The following is a 23,793-nucleotide window of genomic DNA, read 5'->3' as shown; positions in this document are numbered from 1 at the left end:
AGAAAAGGAATTCAGAATAATGATAGTGAAGATGATCAAGGATTTTGGAAAAAGAATGGAGGCAAAGATCGAGAAGATGCAAGAAATGTTTAACAAAGACCTAGAAGAATTAAAGAACAAACAAAGATGAACAATACAATAACTGAAATAAAAAATACACTAGAAGGAGTCAATAGCAGAATAACTGAGGCACAAGAATGGATAAGTGCCTGGAAGACAGAATGGTGGAAATCACTGCCACAAAACAGAATAATGAAAAAAAAGAATGAAAAGAAATGAAGACAGCCTAAGAGACATTTGGGACGGCATTAAATGCACCAACAATCACATTATAGGGGTCCCAGAAGGAGAAGAGAGAGAGAAAGGAGCCGAGAAAATATTTCATGAGATTATAGTCCCAAACTTCCCTAACATGGGAAAGGAAATAGCCACCCAAGTCCAGGAAGCACAGAAAGTCCCAGTTAGGATAAACCCAAGGAGAAACATGCTGAAACACAATGTAATCAAACTGACAAAAATTAAAGACAAAGAAAAAAATATTAAAATCAACAAGGGAAAAATGACAAATAACATAAAAGGGAAATCCCAAAAGGTTAACAGCTGATTTCTCAGCAGAAATTCTGCAAGCCAGAAGGGAGTGGCATGACATATTTAAAGTGATGAAAGGGAATAAACTACAACCAAGAATACTCTACCCAGCAAGGCTCTCATTCAGATTTGACAGAGAAATCAAAAGCTTTACAGACAAGCAAACCTAAGAAAATTCAGCACCACCAGAACAGCTTTGCAACAAATGCTAAAGGAACTCCTCTAGGTGGGAAAGAGATTAGCAACCTAAAACAGTCCTGTACATATATAGACTGCTATATCAAAACTTCAAGGTAACAGCAAACCCCCAAAAAACGGTAGATACACACACAAAAAAGAAAAAGCAACCCAAAGACAACACTAAAGATGGTCATCAAACCACAGGAGGAGAGAACAAAAGAGGAAGGAAAGAAAAAAGAAACCTACAAAAAAAAAAAAACCAAACAATTAAGAAAACGGCAATAGGAACACACATATCAATAATTACCTTAAATGTAAATGGATTAAATGCTCCAACCAAAAGACATAGACTGGCTGAATGGATATGAAAACAAGACCTGTATATATGCTGTCTACAAGAGACTCACCTCAGACCTAGGAATACATACAGACTGAAAGTGATGGGATGGAAGAAGGTATTCCATGCAAATGGAAATCAAAAGAAAGCTGGAGTAGCAATACTCATATCAGACAAAATAGACTTAAAAATAAAGACTGCTATGAGTCAAAGAAGGACAATACATAACAGCCAAGGGATCAAACCAAAAAGAAGATATAACGATTGTAAACATATATGCACCCAACATACGAGGACCTCAATATATAAGGCAAATATTAAGAGCCATAAGGGGAGAAATTGAAAGTAACACAATAGAAGTGGGGAACGTTAACACCCCACTTTCATCAATGGACAGATCATCCAGACAGAAAATCAGTAAGGAAACGCAAGCTTCAAATGACACATTAGACCAGATGGACTTAATTGACATTTATAGAGCACTCAATCCAAAAGCAGAAGAATACACGTTCTTCTCAAGTGCACATGGAACATTCTCCAGGATTGACCACATCCTGGGCCACAAAGTTAGCCTTGATAAATTTAAGAAAATTGAAATCATATCAACCATCTTTTCTGACCACAGCACTATGAGATTAGAAATAAACTACAATAAATGGTAATAATTATTTTAACATCTTTCTTGGAGTATAATTGCTTTACAATTGTGTTAATTTCTGCTGTATAACAAAGTGAATCAGCTATACGTATACATATATCCCCATATCTCCTCCCTCTTGTGGCTCCCTCCCACCCTCCTTATCCAACCCCTCTATGTGGTCATAAAGCACCAAGATGATCTCCCTGTGCTATGCAGCTGCTTCCCACTAGCTTTCTATTTTATATTTGGTAGTGTATATATATCAAAGCTACTCTCCCTCTTTGTCCCAGCTTACCCTTCCCCCTACCCATGTCCTCAAATCCATTATCTATGTCTGCGTCTTTATTCCTGTCCTGCCCCAAGGTTCATCAGAACCTTTTTTTTTTAATTCCATATATATGTGTTAGCATATGGTATTTGTTTTTCTCTTTCTGACTTACTTTACTCTATATGACAGATTCTAGGTCCATCCACCTCACTACATGTAATTCAATTTCGTTTCTTTTCATGGCTGAGTAATATTCCATTGCATATATGTGCCACATCTTTTTATCCATTCATCTGTCAATGGACACTTAGGTTGCTTCCATGTCTTGTCCTGGCTATTGTAAATATTGCTGTAATTAATATTGCAGTATATGTCTCTATTTGAATAATGATTTTCTCAGGGTCTATGCCCAGTAGTGGGATTGCTGGGTCATAGGGTAATTCTATTTTTAGCTCTTTAAGGAAACTCCATACTGCTCTCCATAGTGGCTGTATCAATTACATTCCTACCAACAGTGCAAGAGGGTTCCCTTTTTGGCACTCCCTCTCCAGCATTTATTGTTTGTAGATTTTTGGATGATGGCCATTCTGACAGGTGTGAGATGATACCTCATTGTAGTTTTCATTTGTATTTCTCTAATGATTATTGATGCTGAGCATCCTTTCATGTGTTTGTTGGAAATTTGCATATCATCTTTGGGAAAATGTTCGTTTAGGTCTTCTGCCCATTTTTAGATTGGGTTATTGGGTTTTTTGATATTGAGCTGCATGAGCTGCTTGTGTATTTGGGAGATTAATCCTTTGTCAGTTGCTTTGCTTGCAAATATTTTCCCGCATTCTGAGGGTTATCTTTTCATTTGGTTTATGGTTTCCTCTGCTGTGCAAAAGCTTTTAAGTTTCATTAGGTCTCATTTGTTTGTTTTTATTTCCATTTCTCTAGGAGGTGGGTCAAAAAGGACCCTTGATTTATGTCATAGAGTGTTCTGCCTATGTTTTCCTCTAAGAGTTTTATAGTGTCTGGGCTTATATTTAGGTCTTCAATCCATTTTGAGTTTATTTTTGTGTATGGTGTTAGGAAGTGTTCTTATTTCATTCTATTATATGTAGCTGTCCAGTTTTCCCAGCACTGCTTATTGAAGAGGCTGTCTTTTCTCTAATGTATATTCTTGCCTCCTTTATCAAAGATAAGGTGACCATATGTATGTGAGTTTATCTCTGGGCTTTCTAACCTGTTCCATTTATCTATATTTCTGTTTCTGTGCCAGTACCATACTGTCTTGATTACTGTAGCTTTGTAGTATAGTCTGAAGTCAGGGAGCCTGATTCCTCCAGCTCCATTTTTCTTTCTCAAGATTGCTTTGGCTATTCGGGATCTTTTGTGTTTCCGTACAAATTGTGAAATATTTTGTTCTACTTCTGTGAAAAATGCCATTGCTAGTTTGATAGGGATTGCATTGAATCTGTAGATTGCTTTGGGTAGTTTCATCATTTTCACAATGTTGATTCTTCCAATCCAAGAGCATGGTATATCTCTCCATTTGTTTGTACCATTTTTAATTTCTTTCATCAGTGTCTGATAGTTTTCTGCATACAGGTCTTTTGTCTCCTTACGTGGGTTTATTCCTGGGTATTTTACATTTTTTGTTGCAGTGCTAAATGGGAGTGTTTCCTTAATTTTTCTTTCAGATTTTTCATCTTTAATGTACAGGAATGCAAGAGATTTCTGAGCCTTAATTTTGTATCCTGATACTTTACAACATTCATTGATTATCTATAGTAGTTTTCTTGTAGCATCTTTAGGATTCTCTATGTATAGTATCATGTCATCTGCAAACAGTGACAGCTTTACTTCTTCTTTTCTGATTTGGCTTCCTGTTATTTCTTTTTCTTCTCTGATTGCTTTGGCTAAAACTTCCAAAATTATGTTGAATAATAGTGAAGAGAGTGGGCAGCGTTTTCTTCTTCCTGATGTTAGAAAAAATTGTTTCAGTTTTTCACCATTGAGACTGATGCTGGCTGTGGGGTTGTCAGATATGGCCTTTATTATGTTGAGGTAGGTTCTCTCTTTGCTCACTTTCTGTAGAGTTTTTATCATAATTGGGTGCTGAATTCTGTCAAAAGCTTTTTCTGCATCTATTGAGATGATCATATGGTTTTTATCCTTCAATTTGTTAATATGGTTTATCACATTGATTGATTTGTGTATATTGAAGAATCCTTGCATTCCTGGGATAAACCACACTTGATCATGTTGTATGATTCTTTTCATGTGCTGTTAGATTCTGTTTGCTAGTATTTTGTTGAGGATTTTTGCATCTGTGTTCATCAGTGATATTGGCCTGTAGTTTTCTTTTTTTGTGACATCTTTGTCTGGTTTTGGTATCAGGGTGATGGTGGCCTCTTAGAATGAGTTTGGGAGTGTTTCTCCCTCTGCTATATTTTGGAAGAGTTTGAGAAGGATAGGTCCTAGCTCTTCTCTAAATGTTTGATAGAATTCACCTGTGAAGGCATCTGGTCCTAGACTTCTGTTTGTTGGAAGATTTTTAATCACAGTTTCAATTTCAGTGCTTGTGATTGGTCTGTTTATATTTTCTATTTCTTCCTGGTTCAGTCTTGGAAGGTTGTTCTTTTCTTAGAATTTGTCCATTTCTTCCCAGTTGTCCATTTTATTTGTATATAGTTGATTGTGGTAATGTCTCATGATCCTTTGTATTTCTGCATTGTCAGTTGTTACCTTTTTCATTTCAAATTCTATTGATTTGAGTTTTCTCCCTTTTTTTTCTTGATGAGTCTGGCTAATGGCTTATCAATTTTGTTTATCTTCTCAAAGAACCAGCTTTTAGTTTTATTGATCTTTGCAATCATTTCCTTCATTCCTTTTTCATTTATTTCTGATCTGATCTGTATGATTTCTTTCTGTCTGCTAATGTGAGGTTTTTTTGTTCTTCTTTCTCTAATTGCTTTAGGTGTAAGGTTAGGTTGTTCATTTGAGATTCTTCTTGTTTCTTGAGATAGGATTGTATGGGTATAAACTTCCCTCTTAGAACTGTTTTTGCTGCATCTCCTAGGTTTTGGGTCATCGTGTTTTCATTTTCATGTATTTCTAGGTATTTTTTTATTTCCTCTTTGATTTCTTCAGTGAACTCCTGGTTATTTAGTAGTGTATTGTTTAGCCTCCATGTGTTTGTACTTTTTACAGTATTTTTCCTGTAATTGATATCTAGTCTCATAACGTTGTGGTTGTAAAAGATACTTGATAGAATTTCATTTTTTTTAAACTTACCAAGGCTTGATTTGTGACCCAAGATATGATCTCTCCTGGAGAATGTTCCATGAGCACTTGAGAAGAAAGTGTATTCTGCCACTTTTGGGTGGAATGTTCTATAAATATCAATTAAATGTATCTGGTCTATTGTGTCATTTAAAGCTTGTGTTTCCTTATTTGTTTTCTGTTTTGATGATCTGTCCATTGTTGTAATTGGGCTGTTAAAGTCCCCTACTATTATTGTGTTACTGCCCTTTAGTTCTTCTAGGTCCTTGTTAACTGTTTTGTGTATTTTCTCCATTCTAATTCCAAGATTTTGGATCATGTTTACTATCATTACTCTGAATTGTTTTTCAGGTAGACTGCCTATTTCCTCTTCATTTGTTTGGTCTAGTGGTTTTTTACCTTGCTCCTTCATCTGCTGTATATCTTTCTGTCTTCTCATTTCGTTTAACTTACTGTGTTTGGGGTCTCCTTTTTTCAGGCTGCTGGTTTGTAGTTTCCATTGTTTTTGTTGTCTGCCCCCAGTGAGTAAGGTTGGCTCAGTGGCTTGTGTAGGCTTCCTGGTGGAGGGGACTTGTGACTGTGTTTTGGTGGATGAGGCTGGATCTTGTCTTTATTGTGGGCAGTGTCTTGCCTGGCAGTATGTTTTGTGGTGTCTGTGAACTTAGTATGATTTTAGGCAGCCTCTCTGCTAATGCATTGGGTTGTGTTCCTGTCTTTCTAGTTGTTTGGCGTAGGGCATCCAGCACTGGAGCTTGCTAGCCATTGGGTGGAGCTGGGTCTTAGTGTTGAGACCGAGATCTCTGGGAGAGCTTTCATCATTTGATATTATGTGGGGCTGGGAGGTCTCTCATGGTCCAATGTCCTGAACTCAGCTCTCCCACCTCAGAGGCTCAGGGCTGACACCAGGCCAGAGCAACAAGACCCTGTCAGTGACATGGCCAGGTACATGGGGATTTTCTCACCTTTTACGAAGTCTGAAGTCTTCTGCCAGCCTTCAGTAGGTGTTCTGTAGGAGTTGTTCCACATGTGCATGCATTTTTGATGTATTTGTGGGGAGGAAGGTGATCTCCACATCTTACTCCTCCACCATCTTGAAGGTCCCCCTGCAATAGTAGACTCCACTGATGATGCCAACCTCTGCAAGAGCTACAGGTGCAGAGGCATTTTTTTCAGATGGTTTGCAGCTTGCTTTTTTTTTTTTCTTGTCCTTTGTGCTTCATTTAGTTTCACTTGTTCACAGGGTGCTTCATGCAGAGGCCTCACACCCTGCACTTCAGATCAGAGTGCCTAGTGAGAAATGGTTGTGCCAACACCTCAGCTTGGCCAGTGGTAATAATTTTAATCCAATCTATTTATTCACTATTACTTTTCAACCATTGCTTCTTACATTCTCTTCTTCTTTCTGAACATAGTTTCCTTTCTTCTAACCTTTTAGGAGTTGTTTTAGTAAGGTTCTGTGAATGGTAACTCTTTCAATCTTTGACTTACATTTTTTAAAGTTATACTCACTTTCAGTTGATCTTTTTCATGGGAGTGTTTATTTTTCCCTTTGCATTTTCATAATATGACTTAGTGCCTCCACTGGTGCAAAGTAGACAGCTGATACTCTGTAAATTACCAGTCTTTTCTTTGTGGTAGCTTTAGTGTTTTTCTTTGTGTTTTTAGTACAATGAGGATTAAGTTTATGTGGATTTTCATGTATTTATTCATGATTCTTTTTAATCTGAATATATTACCTGTCTTCACTCTGGAAAATTCTTAAGCACTAACTCATAGAATGTTGCTTCTCCTGCAATCTCTATGTAGTCTCTTTCTGGAATACATTTCCATTATATTATATACATTTCTGTTAATTGTATACTAAATTATCTCTTTTTACTCTTCATTTTCTAAGTTCTCCTTTATGATTTTCATTTCTTTATCTATTCTGGCTTCTGAGTGATCTTTTTCCAAACCTAACTTCTGATCACTAATTCTTTCTTCAATTGTGTCTAATTGTCTCTTTATTTTGTTCATTAATTTCAATGACAATATTTTCCACGTATAGAAGTTCTAGTTCATCTTTTTCACAGTCTTTCATTTCTGAACTGTGCTTTCTGTTCTTTCTTTTATTGCTCAAATTATTTTAAACAAATATGTTATAATTTCTTTCATATTTTCTAATATTTCTACTTCTTGCATTGCTAATTTTCTTGATTCTTGCATTTGATAATTCTCTCTCATGATATTTGTAATTATTGCCAACTCATATTCATTAAGTGTGTTTATCCTTTAAGACCCACATGTTGTTGTTTTGTGAAAGAGTTCTAAAAAACTAGCTTTGAGTATGTTTCTCTGAGGGTGAGGGCCTCAGGCAGTTCAATGATACTGGATCATTTTATGTTAATTTCCACGTTAATTCTTCTGTTTATGGTTCAGCTAAGAGTTTCAGTTTCTGAAAGGTCATTTCTTTCCTCTTCCTCCCAAAACCTTGTATAAATTTAAATTTCTTAGACATATCCTAGACCTACAGAGTTTTTCTTGACCATGAAGCCAGAGCAATCAAGATGGTGCCAGCTTGTTGCAGGGAGCTAGGTATAGTATCATGACTTGTGTGGAAAGGGCTCTTGTGAGCAAACCCAAGACAGCTTTAGAATCTCAGCTGCCAGTACCTAGGACTCACATATAATCTGAAACTCTCCCAGGCTGTTGAAGCATCAGCTTTCCCCTATCACTCTGGCTTTCACTTTTTCCCCCTCATTTCTGATATCTAAGTATTTCTCTGTCTTTCTTTTAAGCTCAGCAATAACATAATATTTGAAAATATATTCTTGCTGTAGTTTATGCAGAACCTCAGTATGATCTGTGAAGTACTAGCTTGGTCCATCCCACTGTTCCTCTCCTGCTGCAGTTCCCTAATACCAACCAGAATGAACTATTCACAGTTCCCCAAAGAAAGCCCATAGATCCTGCTCTTACTCCCCGACTTATGTGCTTCTATAAATTTAAATGCTTTCCCCAGAACCTTTTGTTAAATTGTTTTCTTTTCTCCTTCCTGAATTCTTTTCAGATAACTGCAATCATTATATGATCTCTACTTTCAAACCTCATATAAGAAATCTTGCTCTATCTTATATTATTATAGTGTTTATGTTCTTATCTTATCCATTCTATTAGACCATAAACTCCTAAAGGGCCTGTAGTTTCTTTTTTCAACTTGTTTACCCTGTAATTTCCAGCACATTGTCTGACACACAGAAATATACTCTCAAAGTGCTTGTTAAATTAAACTGAAACCACAGAAGAATTTTCTTTTTCCTTTTATAACTATAATCCTCAAAAGTCAACAAGGTAAAAACATAGCTGTCCACAATTATTCAAAACAAAGAAGTATGTAATAATTAGAGAACATGTACATTTTCTGACAGAATTGTCTTTTAAATGATATCCAATTAATATAAATAGGCAAACTATTTCAGAAATTTTAAATTTCTACAGTTATAGTTACAGAATTTCTACCTTTTAAAAATAATGATAATTACAACAAAATATAGCATTTATTAAATGCCTATTTTATGGCAAGCATGGGACTATGTTTTACATAAATTATCTCATCTGAGTTTTAAAACGACCATTGGAGGTGCCATAATTATCCACATTTAACAGATGAAGATGTAGAGACACAGTGTGTTGACATGAGTCCCCCAGGATTGCCTAGCTCCTAAATTGTACCAGGATTTGAGCTCAAGCAGTTGGATTCCAGGGTCCATGCTCTTAACACCACACACTTAACTAGGTTTTATACAACACTGTTGTTAGAGACTATCACAATGCTTAAATATTTAGAAGTCATCCTCAACCACGTTGGTTTTAAAGAGACACTAAATCTTTTTCATATGTAGAAAGAATATAAAAATCAAGAGGCTTGAAGAGCAACTTTCCAGGCTGTTGAGGTACTGTCAATTATTTGAGTAGTGGTCAGTATTTTTTAATGCAATGCAGAAATGTCCCTAAAGCCATTTAACAATATCTATAAAAGATTTTGTAGGTAGTTTTATTCAAGTGGAGAGAAAAGTCCCCATGGATACATCAAGGTTTCTGTTTCCCTTGGGCTTTATTTTTTTTAATTCTCTTATTTTAGTCACTGAAGTAGTTCAGAAAGATTTATAATTTTAATATTTCCTATAAAATTATAATTGTCAGTGATTATATCTGCTCACATTGTTGTACTCTATGAACATTTTTTCTCCAAAGGACAAGCTTTAAAAGTTTCTGTGTCATTCACATTTAATACTGTTGACAAGATCAACAGTGAAAGGCAAAAAAAAAAAAGTCTCAAAATAGTTGCTTTTTATACTTCTGGATTAAGCCTCTTTGTTCTTTACATAGAGAGATGTGGTTAGGGTCATGGTTTAAAGAGTAAGTGTGTTTCTGAAATAACCTTATTTTTTTCACTTTATGCCTCCCACTGCCAGCCACAGTTGTCTCTATTGTGAATCCTAAAAAAAGGGTCATTGTAGTCACTCTGTGCAAATGACACACTTTAAACATCATATATTCATATATTATTTTCAGCTTCAACTCCTACAATCCATCTGTAAGGTATATTAAAGGTTCTCACAGCTCTAAGTGGCTTCAATTAAAAGATAATTATACAAGAAACTTCTTTTCATAAAGCAATGATCTAAATATACATCTTTTGCTTCAGTTAATAACTATCATTTTCTAAGACAAAAGTCACTCACTGAATGATAGTTTTAAATTATTTACAGGGGCTTCCCTGGTGGTGCAGTGGTTGGGAGTCTGCCTGCCAATGCAGGGGATGCGGGTTCGTGCCCCGGTCCGGGAGGATCCCACGTGCCGCGGAGCGGCTGGACCCGTGAGCCATGGCCGATGAGCCTGTGCGTCCAGAGCCTGTGCTACACAACGGGAGAGGCCACAGCAGTGAGAGGCCCGCGTACCACAAAAAAAAAAAAAAAAAAAAAAAAAAAAAAATTTACAGGTTTATCTGGTGTCTCCAGGAAAGACAGAGATCATTCTGTATGGAAAAGAAAGTATATCTTTTGTTCTAGTACATGAATATTTCTCAATTTTCCCTATATTTGATATTAAAAAAATACATTCATCTTAGGGCTAGGACTTCAAATATGAAAAGACAATTCTCCTCTAGAGACAATGTGATAGGGAGATTTAGTTAAATATTACCCTACATAAATTATATATTATTGCCCAGAACCCAGGATGAAAAGCATTTGACCATAGGCGCATTGAGTATCATAATTTCTTGCCCCAGGAATTCCTGAAGTGAGAGAGAGGATGCCATGAATTTGAGCATTACAAGGTATTGTTATGAGAATAAACTGAGTCATGAAGAAATCTGAGCCGGGTATACACTGTGCATATTTCCTTATAAAACCTGGAAAGTTCCAAAGTAAGAATGAAAGCAGAGTAAACGTACCTCCTCGCAAAAAAACTAGGAATAGCTTTAATTTCTAGTCAAAATTTAAAAGTACAATTCCCGAGCATAGGCCATAGGTAGGTGGAATTTCTTTTCTTAACACCAAACAAATCTAGAATGATTATTAATATTCTGACACAGGGGACAGCACTAGAGCATATGCATGAGCTCAAAGTAGTATGGTGGTTCCAGATCGGGACCCAAACTTTCAGGCACCTGCCCAATGGGAGGCAGAGCAATAAGTAACCCTCCTTCTCTGAGGCTTTTTCAATTCTGTTTCTGTTACTTGGTTTCCTAGTTCTAGAGATACTGCATCAGTCAGAATGGGATAGATTATGCTGTGATAACAAACAACTCCCAAATCTCAGTACCTAAAAACAAAAGATGTATTTCTCACTCACTTTACATATGCAACCCAGGTCGTCAGGGAGGCTCTGTTCATGCTAGTCACTCAGGGGCTTAGGATGACAGAGGATGAAGGATTTTGCACTGGCAAGGACATTCCCAAGCCTGAAATAAGAAAGATCACTTCCATGCACAACCAGTTGGCTGGAACTTCAAGGGGTGAAGAAGCACGATCCTCCCATTTGCTAGGAGAGAGAAACTAGGTATCATTTAACATACTATGCGTTTCAATGGTATGGAGCTGGCCAGCACTTATTTAAATTCTTTGCATCCATTCAGTAAAACTTCAAACCTAGATAAACTCTACCACAGTACTTCTTAAATTGTAATGTGTATATGAATCACAAATGTAACTTTTCAAAGTGCAGGTCTGGGATAGGTTCTATATTTCTATTAAGCTCCTAGGTGCTGCTTCTACTTTTGGTCTTCAGAAAACATCTTGGCTCTACCAAATGCATTCTCTGCACCTGCATCCGAGTAGCTCAACTTTCCTGGAGACAAGTCACATCTACACTGGCTAGTTCTACTCTAAGTTCTTTATGTCACACTTTTATACCATGCAACCTTTGGCAACCCCTAAGCCACCTGTCTCAAGTTAACCTTCATTGTCTTGCCTTCTCATTTCAGAAAATGATATCACATCAGCTGCATGTTCTCGCTCAAACTTAATAAAGGGTTCCATCATCTCTCCTCTGGATTCTGCAGTGAGCTCCACAACTTCCCATCCTGCCCTCTACATTCTATTCCCTATAGAACGCCCCCCTCACCCTCTTCCATTATATTGAAGCATATCACTCCTTACTGTCAATGGCTTCCCATTCCCCTTAGAATAAAATCCAAACTCTTAGCTAAGGTCTTTAAGGCACAGAATAATTTTTTCCTTACCCAGTTCTCCAACTTCATCTCATGACACTCTTCTTGCTCAATATCTCTGACCACTGGATCAAGTTTCACTTCCTTAAACACCTCATGGTTTTCCCACACGCTATTCTCCCCAGTAGAATGTACACTCATGCTCTGAAAAACTCATTCTCTCCACTCTTTGCATGTCTACATCTATCTCATCTTTCTGGTCACTCTTATAATATCATTTCCTCTTTGATATCTCATTGACTTTCTTATGTAAAGTAGTGCCCAAACTTTATTCCCTATGTTGACACTTTGTTAAGCTCCTCCAACATATCACAGTTTGGAATTATTTCGTCTCTTTTCCTGTCTACTTTATTTTGTATTTGTTGTGTGTGTCATATTCAAGTTGCATACTTGGGTCCTTACACTGTGTTGCACCTAGTTAAAGCCCAGTAGATATTTGTAGAATAACTAATGAGTAGTTGAATGGGGGGATGAATGATTAAATAATAGAGTACACTTCGATTTATAATATTTTCCTTTGGCATTAGCCTAAACATAATTATCTGTACAAGTATATTCCATTAAATCATCCCATGAATAAGTTTCAAGTCAGTGGATTTCAATGCCTAAAACTAATTCTAACATTTCTTCACCAAGTTACAATAATCCATAATAAGGGAGAAGCTTAAAAATCTTCTGAGATTTATAGATATAATCAGTAATATGTTGTGCATTTTTTATAAAGAGGAAATAAAGTATAATTTTAGAAGTATTTCATTATACAGCTTTGTAATAGACTCCCTTAAAATTCCCTGGGAAACACTATCATATGTGCCTAAAGATTTTTTTAAATATTTTATAATACATTGAAAATTTGTCAGTTTAGTAAAGTGTAGTAATTCCTGTAAGGCCAATGTGTTTGCCACTACAACTAGGAAAAACCATATAAATTACAAAAATCATATTCTTCAAGCTCGCAGAGCTTCAGCGAGCTATGGATGAGATGAACTAAGTTTCCAGAAAGAAGAGATCCTTTCTGAGGTAGGCAAACAATTTCAGCCAGCTGTTTTTTATCCCCTTAGGAATGTTTGCTAAATTTTGGCAAAAAGTGAGGGGAAGGTGTGGCCAAGGCAGAGAACTTCTAGGGTAGAAAGAGAAACTAATGTTCTTTGGTTGCTCAGGGCTGAAGAACTATAATGGAAATTGAAGGGTCCCTAAATATCTTACTGGGATTTCTCTCCATGAGTCGTTGGCTGGATTTTTGGAATGTGTAGGAAGCTGAAGAGTTAGGATAAACACTTGTAAAAAGCAGAGTGCAGTTTTCTCCATCCTTGTAAGTAGGCATTCAGAAACAAATGCCTAGTGAGGGAGGAGTCCAGCTTTAAGTAACCAGCTGCCTCCCACTCAAGACATTTGATGTATTTGAAATTGCCTGGGCAGAAAGCCTGGACACTCTGAAGGGCAGAGCTGAATCTTCTACAGTTTCTCAGGACTGATAGGATGGGCACACATGAGCTCTCTATCCAAAGCGTATAAGAACACACAGTGGAGAAAGGGAGACTAAGGAGATGTGGTAGTCTGATGAAAACTGAAAAACATCTTGACCCAGATGAATCCTTGGCTGCTTTAAAGTTCTGTTCCTAATTATGTCTGAAAAAGTGGGAATGCTTTTTGGTGGACATCAACGCTGTCCCCAAATCCTACATTTGCTTTACACAATGACTGAGATTTAATTAAAAATTACTAGGGCTTCCCTGGTGACGCAGTGGTTAAGAATCCGCCTGCCACTGCAGCAGTCATGGGTTCAAGCCCTGGTCTGGGAAGATCCCACATGTCGCGGAGCAGCTAAGCCCATGCACCACAACGAATGAGCCTATGCTCTAGAGCCAACGAGCCACAACTACTGAGCCTGAGAGCTACAACTACTGAGCCCATGAGCCACAACTATTGAGCCTGTGAGCCACAACTACTGAGCCCATGAGCCACAACTGCTGAGCCCACGAGCCACAACTACTGAGCCCACAAGCCACCACTACTGCAGCCCACACACCTAGAGCTCCACAACAAGATAAGCCACTTCGATGAGAAGTCTGCGCAATGCAACGAAGAGTAGCCCCCACTTGCTGCAACTAGAGAAAGCCCGCATGCAGCAACAAAGACCCGATGCAGCCAAAAATAAATAAATAACTTTATTTTAAAATATTTACTACATATGTCAGATGATGTGACTGATGAAAGAAAAAAAAAACAAGCCCTTCACAGACTATCCATCTTAGATTTTGCTGAAAAGAAATTTTAAATGACTTGTTAAGATGTCAAAGAAAACAGAGAAGAGAAGAACAAAATAAAAGTCCATTCTCTGATGGAGAATTCTAATAGAGTTGAAATGTTAAAAAAAAGAAACCAACTTAAAATAAAATGTATATTATAGACCAGGAGTTAGTGAACTACAGCCCCTGGGCCAAATTCAGCCCATTGCCTGTTTTTGTAAAAGTTTTATGGGAACACAGCCATGTTCACTAATTGTCTATAGTTCCTCTTGTGTTACAACACAAGAGTTGAGTATTTAGAACAGACACCATATGGAATATAAAGTTTAAAATATTCTCTATCTTGTCCTTGAAATACATTGTAAACTTTGCAATATGAATTGCTTAAAATATCAAGATTTAATTAACATCTTCCTTCCAAATTTATTTTTCAATCAGCTCCTTCAGGGTAGATAGCATTCAATAAATGTGAGCTATATGAACACTCAGTAAGCTCATCATTTTATTTAGGACCTCACGTTGAAAACTTTGGGATTGTGAAGTTGAACTCAGATGCCAAAACCTTAACATATGGCCTTGAATAAATTAAGAGCCTTCTGTCCATTTTAAAGGAAATAATGTTTTTCAACATTTCCTTGGCATTGTTGGATTCTGCAATAATTATTTGAGCTCTGGGAGTGAGGATTCTGAGAAACCTGAAACTTGGCAACAGAAATAAGAAGGCAGCCATGTGCTGTGCCTTGAGTACTTAAAAGGAGGATGTCCACATTCTATCATGAGAGGGCCAAGTAAGTAGAAATACATGTATATGAATGCCAAATTAATGTTGTAATCAATAACAATAATAGTTCACATTATTGAATGTGCGCTATAGTCTAGTAACAAATCCACTTAACTGGCCTTGGGTGAACTTCCCAAATTGGTATTTTTTAAAGAACAACCACATGGTTATTATGTTCAGCCAGGATTAAAATTCTACTGATCTAGCTTCTTCTTCCTGATTTCCCTATCACTTGCTGTGTTCTAATGTTCTACTGTTCTCTCTCTCTCCTAATAAACACTGACATTATACTGCAAAAAACTGGCAGAACAAATAACTCTTGTTCTCTCAGGCTCACTTACCTTTACTTAAGTGATGAATATTCAAAAATTAAAATCATCTACTAGTTCCACTGGTTGGCTGGACCATAGCACTCGGTTCTTTGTGTTGCAATTGCTCATTAAAAAAACAGTAAGACTTGTCTACTTTTCTGGCTCAAAATATATTTGGGGTAAACAAAACTATGGTGGCCATTGTTTTCTTCCTTTCCTCTAAATAAGCTGCAGTCATCAAATGTATTAGCCTCTTTTAGTCAATGTGTTTGGCATTTGTGCAACTAGGTGGTGGCCAACAAAGTGTGATGTGTGAGAAGTTTTGTTGTAATGGAGCAAAATTCACCTGGAAGGTAAGGGATATGGGTTAATATAAAGCATGTGCTATGATGTGATTTATTTGGTATTATGATTCCTACTCAACTAGTGTGAAACTTACAGGATTCAAGCTACCTTAAGACACGATGAAGAGCTCAAAATGAGTCACAGTGGCCAGCATGAACTTCCATGCTAGTTGTTTTGAAACATCCCCTGTAGGACTCTGAGTGTTTTGGAGTGATAAACTAAGAGTGTTACTTTAGACAAGAACATTGACAGGCGACGTACTTCACTGGAACAGAGGGAGAATGAGTAAAGTCAAGACCCCTTTTCCTGGGGTAACTGTTACTCCTTAAAAAGAGACCACTAAGCTGAGTGATGTGAAGACTCTTCCCTGGAGGACCCGACGCCACGCAGCTGAGAGCCGTTCCCATTGGAGGGGATGGCAACTCCCCACTCACGCTTGTCCAAGAGATGTTGCCAGACCAGAGATCACTGCCTCCTTCCTGAACTTTTCCAGGAGGGGTTTGTTACTCCCTCTTCTATTTTCACAACTCTGTGTTGAGTGCTTATTGTGTGTAATAAACTGAGTGATTCACTCACTCTTTGGTGCACCTCCAATCCTGTGTCACTTGCCCTCCTGCTGGGCCCTGCAAGAAGCAGCAAGTACATTCTCCACCCCAGCCTCTCTCTGCCTCTGTCTCTGTCTTTGTCTCCCTCTCACTCACCCTAACCTTCCACCTTATCTCTCTCTCTCATTCTCTCTCTCTCTAATTAACACTCATAAAAGTAGAAGAAAACTGGAGAAACAAGTCCTTAAACCACAATTCCAGCTCCTTGACATCCCTTCCCACAAAATCAACCCTTCCATGACCAGACAGATCATTGCTCCAACTTCTGTATCTATTCATCTTCTAAATGACATCTTGAAAAATAAAACAGAGGTTATAAAGGACAGTGACCTCAAAGAACACATTTATACCAATTCTTCAAATTTCCATGTGGAGGGACTTCTGCTAGGGGAATATCTGTGACCTTGTTCTAGAACTGTCTAACTGCAGAGGGCATCCATTCTGCTAGTTCTATGTCATCTGTCACTTCGGGGGTGTGTGTGTAGGCATGTATTTGTATGTGAATAAAAGAGAGAGAGAGAGAGGTACCCTGATTGTCCAGGTGCACCAGAGACAAGGCGGTCTGTTTGTTTAATTTGGGGAGAGGTGGGACTAGCCCCCTTGGTCCACAATATTCACCCATTTTCTCCAAATATTTTTATAAGTAAAAGAGACTATTCTTAATGTGCCTGAACTCCGTGCCTATTTCTCAATAGGTTCAGAAATTATTTCTACCTTGCTTGGTACAAAATTCAAAAAATATCCCAGAATATGAAATGAAATATTAACATATGGAAAAAAACACATGAAATCCCCAAGAATGCCACTACATTAAGCACTTTATTCCTCTAGCCTCACTTTTTTAAACTGTGTGCATTTGTTTGTGACTTTTTTTTTATAAATAGCAGTTGGATCACAGTTCTTAATTTTGTATCTTACAAAATTTCCAAGAGACTTCATGAATTTTAGCTTACTGAAATTCTTCTGCAATGGCCAAGTAAGTTCATGAAGTAATGTCATAAGTCACTCTACATTTCTAGATATTTTGGGGTTAGGAAAATTGCATGTGCGGGATAATACTTATTAATTTCATGTGGTTAAAGTTCACGAACATTAAGTCTGGTACATCACCTTCTTAGAACTCTCCAACTGCCAGCATCTCCCTCCTGATAAGAAAAGTGGCAGAGTCATTCTTTACACAAGCACCTATGGAATATCTAGAATATGCTTAGCATTGTGTTGGGCACTAGAGAAATGAAGATTAAAAGAAATGGCTTCTGTCCTCAAGGAATTCAATAAATGTTCAATATGACAGATTAGTGATTTTATATATTAAACTAATTAATGACACATTTCTGTCTATCTCAATCGGTTTATAAGTATGAGAGTTCACAGAACACACTTAACTAATGTTTGTTGATGATAAAATGGCATTTCAAACTTAGTCTTCATATATTTTATAAAATGGGCATATAAAATATTGTAATCTATGTGGAAAGCACAGATCTACTTATTTTAAATAATTATCTGCAGTAGGTGACAATTAACATTTAATGAGTTTTATGAATATAGAGTAGCAAGAAATGGAATCCCCCAAAGAAAATAGAATATTAAATTGTGAAATGACAAACTCTACTAGAGAAGAGGCAGAGTCTTCAAGGTAATTTAAGAAATTGTGGGAGACAGAACTATTCTACATCGTAAGCACTACCTAGCTTTGCTACTCAGGCAAAGTATGTGAAGCCACAAAAGTACAAGCATGCAAGGAAGGGGATTTTATTTCCAGCTCCAACTGACTTTTCAGAATACACATGATGAGCTCGATGTACTAGGTAACCATTCTTTAAGGCATACATTGGTCCTATACTTCCCTGAACTTGTAAAAGAGAAGACCATGGTCCCTAGGCAAGTACTAGAGACATGTATGTATGGATGTATAAGTATGTATATATTTCTATATGTGTATATAAACAGAATTCATCAGCAAAAATACATGTGACATCTGGGACTTCCCTGGTTGTGCAGTGGTTAAGAATCGCCTGCCAATGCAGGGGACACGGGTTTGAGACCTGGTCGGGAAGATCCCACATGCCACAGAGCAACTAAGCCCGTGCTCCACAACTACTGAGCCTGTGCTCTAGAGCCCGTGAGCCACAACTGCTGAGCTCACGTGCCACAATTAATGAAGCCCGCAGGCCCTAGAGCCTGTGCTCCACAACAAGAGAAGCTACTGCAAGGAGAAGCCCACACACCTCAATGAAGAGTAGCCCCCGCTCACCACCACTAGAGAAAAGCCCACACGCAGCAACGAAGACCCAACAATGAAGACCCAACGCAGCCAAAATAAATAAATAAATAAATAAATAAATAAACAAATTTACTTTTAAAAAAACCTCACGTGATTAAAAAAAAAATACATGTGACATCAATACTATCCATCCATCCATCCACTCAATTATCCACCTGCCTACCTACCTATCTATCCATTCATCTATATCTATTTGTATTTTTCCACATGAAACATTCAAGTTAATAACTTGTTGGGTTCTAAAATTTTACTCTTATGGAGATAATTTTTAACACAACCCATTTTCTTTACCTGTAGATATTAATACCTCAGAGTTACAAAGCACTTTGCTTTGCAAACATCTCACATACAGTATCTCATCTACTTTTCCTCAAAACCTCCAGAGGTGCTAAGATGAGGCTACCAATTTCAGTTGTAAATAGCAAGCCAAGACTTGAGTGAGATCAATGACTTTTCCGAAGGACACACAACCAGAAGAAGGTGCCTCCAGCACCAGAATCTAGGGCAGAGGATTTCAAATCAAAGGCTCAGGAGCGAGTAAGTCCTCCAGAAAGGAGTTTAAGTTTTGGAACAGTTGTACCTGGGATGCAAATTTCACCCTTGCCTCAGGTAACTGGACTGCTCCCCAGCGGAGCTTCAACCTGGGGCAGGGATGCCCACTTGCAGGTTGTGGTGGGGACTGAAGTTAATTTGTGAAAGTGCCCAGCTGAGTGTTTGGTCCTCTGTGGAAGCTGAATGCCCTGAGGCTGCTCCTTATTCTACAAAATCACGCACTTGATTTCTGTCTGCAAGTCAGCACGGGCACGGACACATCGGCTGTCCAATCACTGCGTGATTTCTATGAGACTCAGAATCCGAGACCATCTCTCCTGTTTCACTGAGTGTTTCTGTTTCTGTCCATTATCAGATGACCTGCACTCACAGAATGCAGACTCATTTAAATACTACTGGACAAAACACTGAATTTAGGAAGGAAAATTTTTCTGTCAAGAAGTGATATTATTAATTCTTAACAAATTTGTAAGAATTGACTTATGGTTTACTTAATCCATGCAATATTCTCATATTTATTACCATGAATAAACAAGAACTAAATATGGATATTATTAAGATTAAGTAAACAGAGTCGAATGTCTAAAATTAGGGGAAAATAAAATTCACTAAAAATTAAATTCATAAGAAAGTCTTGGTTATATATATATATACTTAATTCTGAAATATTTCAATTTTGACAGAAATAAGGCTCAGTGAAGCCAAATATCACCAAATACTGATATGCACATAAATATATATTATTAAACATATGTATTTGTGTGTAATCGGTATACATATATATATATATATATACACACACACACACAATAACATGTATGTATATATATGAATGTACATACACACAATAATAGAAATAAGGGTCTGTGTAGCCAAATAATCATCAGTTTAATTACTGATTTGGTAAGTAAGCGTATTAGACAGCATTTGGTTTTCAGATGTTTTTAAAATGTGTTTTTTGTTTTTCTGATAATCAAATACATTTACTTCACTAAGAAGCATTCTTATTGTACAAGCTACTTCTCCATCCACAAGCAAAAATGTTCTTTAGGTTTTTTAAGAATCAGGCTTATTTGTGAGCAACGGTAAGAAGATGGAAAGAAAACATAAGCACAACAAAACGTCAAGGCTCTTAACTGAGCAGCATCCCTGCCAACGTTGGGCTCTCCAGCGGCTCCGGCTTGTATTTTGTTCTGAGCCCCGCGATGTTTGTTCATGCAGGAAGCTCTCTCAACTGCCAGGATGAATGACAACAGTCTCCGAAAATGACAATGGCTTGCACTTGTAAAATACCAAGTGACACTTAGCTGTGCTCGAAATATTCATACAGCATACTCTGTGAATAATTCAATGATGTGTGGGAGAAGAGGGGCTATTTTGGGAAATTTGTCCCATATAATCTTTTGCAAGCAGCTAATTTTCTCTGATACAGTAACCCTGTCCTTTTTTTTTTTTTTTTTTGGTGTCTTAATGTCAAAATGCAGTGAGAAATTTGATACCTACATGACACAGCTTTATCATTTCCCACCTACTAAAGTTCTAAATAATTTAATTTAAAAATGTATGGTATTTTGAAATAAGTCTTATGTACTATGTAACACAGATTTGTGCCAGTCATAATACATAGTTTAACTCTTATAGATAAGCCTGAGTAGCAGATTTTATTCATGCCTTTCCCTCATTGGACAAGGAATCCATTCATTTGAATAGCAGGATCTAAGCAGGATCCATAAAAACCCAAACCCTAGGAACAAAACTGTTTAGCACTGACTTATAAAAATTAGCTTTCTAGCACAGCCTTTTTTCCTTCAGGCATTTTTTTTCAGAGATTTTACTGATTTGATTGTATAGCAGAAGATTAAATTCTCACACAGCGATCATTAGCAAAATATAAACAGAGCAAGTACTAAAGCTGGCTTTTGCACCTACTGAATGCTGCAAGTGTCTGTACTCATTTGATATGCATCTTGCAAAGCTCGGCTGTTCCCAGAAGGCCACTCCGTGAAGACTGAGCGAGCAGCGTCTGCTAGCGGTGCCTGCAAGTCACAAAAACAGAGAGCTTTACGACAGGGAGGCTGGGAGGTGACACGGAACTGGGAAGCGGGCTGAAAACCTGGGTTTGTACGTTTTCTCGCTTTTAACAAACATGCATGTGAAATTGTTACTTTGATTATTTTTACAGTGCATATTAGTCACACTGAGAAACCACTGCATCATCACGATTTTCCAGGTTTCTTCGTTGTCTCCACTTAGGAAGCCCTTTACTAAAATTGTTTTATTAACTGCTTATTGGACAGATTGATTTTTGGATATAGGACAAAGCATGGTGAGGAACACAGCATACTGCTCTTGGTGGGTGGTCAACTTTGGAGGGTCATCCTACATCACCTGTGGCATTCAGTGGGCACTGATTGAAGGCCAAGTCTCCTGCTGGAGTCCTTTTCCACACCATCGACATCAGGTAATCCTCTGGGCATATTTCATAAGGTGCTGCAATTTAGAACAGAGGGACTTGAATGCCGGTGGTGTTTATTTTTTAAATGTTGGCTATAAGCAATCCTGAGACGCACCTCTGTGACTGCAGAGAGTTTTCATTTCTTAAAATTGTATTGTTTACTGAAATGTCAAAGATGTCTTCAGAAACAAAACACCACTAGCTTTCATTATCTACAAAATTCTCACAGAAATATACTTTCTTTGGAAAGTGCTTACTGTGCAGGCTTTTTAAAAAGGTCATTTGGATTTGCCTATAAATTGAACATTATATTCAAGCATATACATAAAAATCTTTCCAGTATTTACCTATATTCATAAAGTTTGGGGATGTCATACAATAAAGTGATTTCTAATAAACTGAAAGCCATATCAGAATTATTAACTGCAGGTGATAAGAGTAAATAAAGGGCAAAAATACATAACTTTTCATTTCTTCATATAAGTATATCAATCATACTACATTATATAAAAATTAACAGATTTTATCTTTTAGCCTTATGCTTTTCAAAAGCTCCATTTGATTACTGAGGTGAGGAAGTTAAAGGGAATTTCAAGAATAACAGATGCACACCAGAAATATGTTCATGGAAAGCCAAAGAATTCGTGAAAGAAGAAGGTCTGTCTGGGCTTCCCTGGTGGCGCAGTGGTTGAGAGTCTGCCTGCTGATGCAGGGGACGCGGGTTCGTGCCCCGGTCCAGGAAGATCCCACATGCCGCGGAGCAGCTGGGCCCGTGAGCCATGGCTGCTGAGCCTGTGCGTCCAGAGCCTGTGCTCCGCAGCGGGAGAGGCCACAACACTGAGAGGCCCGCGTACCGCAAAAAAAAAAAAAAAAAAAAAAAAAAAAAGAAGGTCTGTCTATGTTGCATCAAACCTGAAAGAACACATTAGTCCTTTCTCCAGACAGAACTCCTATTGTGCTTTCACACAGAATTGCCATTTATATGTTCTGATATTTGTCCTCACAACTTGTCTGGGATAAGTTGGGTCCTCTCATCTCTGTATCTTGCACTTAAAGGTGTGTCTGGCACACAGAAGTTGTTCAAAGTTGAGTGAATACATGAATGACTATATGGCCATAGAAATACCTTTAGTAAGTAAACAAGGACCTACAAAATAACAAGTATCTAATATATACAGGAGCGTGATATCCAAGGAGCAATTTCTTCCTTTGGGGACAATATACTATTTAACCCATTCTAATGTAATTCTACTGAAACAAATTCTACTTCAGAATGTATGACCCCATTAGGACCCATTACAGTTGTTAGTAGGTGAAGAATGCAGCTTGAGACATTGCCATCTTGAAATAATATTCACTTTATAATTACCTGAAATAAGATAAGTGGTTGAAACTCGTGGGCATTCAGAACTGAGAGTGGCCCTGAAGATCACCTAATCCACTTCCTTCTTCTTTACAGATGGGGGCACCAGGGCCCCCAAAGAAGAGGCTCGTCTAAGGCAATGGAGCTGGTGGAGGTATCAGCAGAACTGGATTCTAGAACCCTGACTCCTGCACACCCTCTTCACTACCTTCACCAGGCCCTTCACCTTCATAAATATCCCCTCCTCACCCACCAGTGATGTCCTACTGGCCAAACCCAACATGCTCACCTCGGTCATCACTCACTAAACCTTCCCTGCAGTACTTTTTATATTGACTTCCCCTTCCTCCTTGGAAATCCTTTCTTTAGGGTCTTAGAAAGCTCTTCTCTCTCAGGCCTCCACCAAGCACTTGGACCATTCTTTCTCCCCATCTCATTCCCTGCATTCTTTGCAGAATCATCCAGCCCTTACATTTTCCTTATGTTAAATGCTTTCCCTAGACAATTTCAAACCTTTAATAGCAGTAATGGCGTTGAGCCCTTATTAACAGTCTTACATGAATGGGCTCATTTAATTTTCCCCAACAACTTTATAAGTCAGACATTATTATCCCCATTTATCAAAAGGGAAAACAGGCAGGCACAGAGAGGTGAATTGATTTTTTTTTTTTTTGGGATTCCAAATATATATTTTTTAATTACATGTGGGAGGCAGGGTGTGAAGTGCTACAATTCTCCAGCAACTTCCTTCTTTTATGCCACATCAAAAAAGTAATCTCTAAAATGAAGAGTACTCCCATAACTTGCTGCATAAAATTTTCCATGGTTCTCCAGTTATCTGACAGGA

At 37.7% G+C, this 23,793-nt stretch overlaps 1 protein-coding gene across 1 annotated transcript in view; it reads right to left on the bottom strand.

Moving 5' to 3' along the window:
* ADGRB3 (adhesion G protein-coupled receptor B3) overlaps window positions 1–23,793 on the bottom strand; it is a 789,966-nt gene that overhangs the window by 410,270 nt on the left and 355,903 nt on the right. The window contains exons 7-8 of the mRNA XM_060114602.1: window positions 21,517–21,618; window positions 21,058–21,164 (exon numbers count right to left, since the gene is read on the bottom strand). Coding sequence (XP_059970585.1) covers window positions 21,058–21,164; window positions 21,517–21,618 — 209 coding nt within the window. The remainder of the gene's footprint in view (window positions 1–21,057; window positions 21,165–21,516; window positions 21,619–23,793) is intronic.

The sequence above is a fragment of the Mesoplodon densirostris genome, chromosome 12, assembly GCF_025265405.1.
Source record: "Mesoplodon densirostris isolate mMesDen1 chromosome 12, mMesDen1 primary haplotype, whole genome shotgun sequence".
Taxonomy (NCBI): domain Eukaryota; kingdom Metazoa; phylum Chordata; class Mammalia; order Artiodactyla; family Ziphiidae; genus Mesoplodon; species Mesoplodon densirostris.
This window is presented reverse-complemented; position numbering and strand designations above follow the sequence as displayed.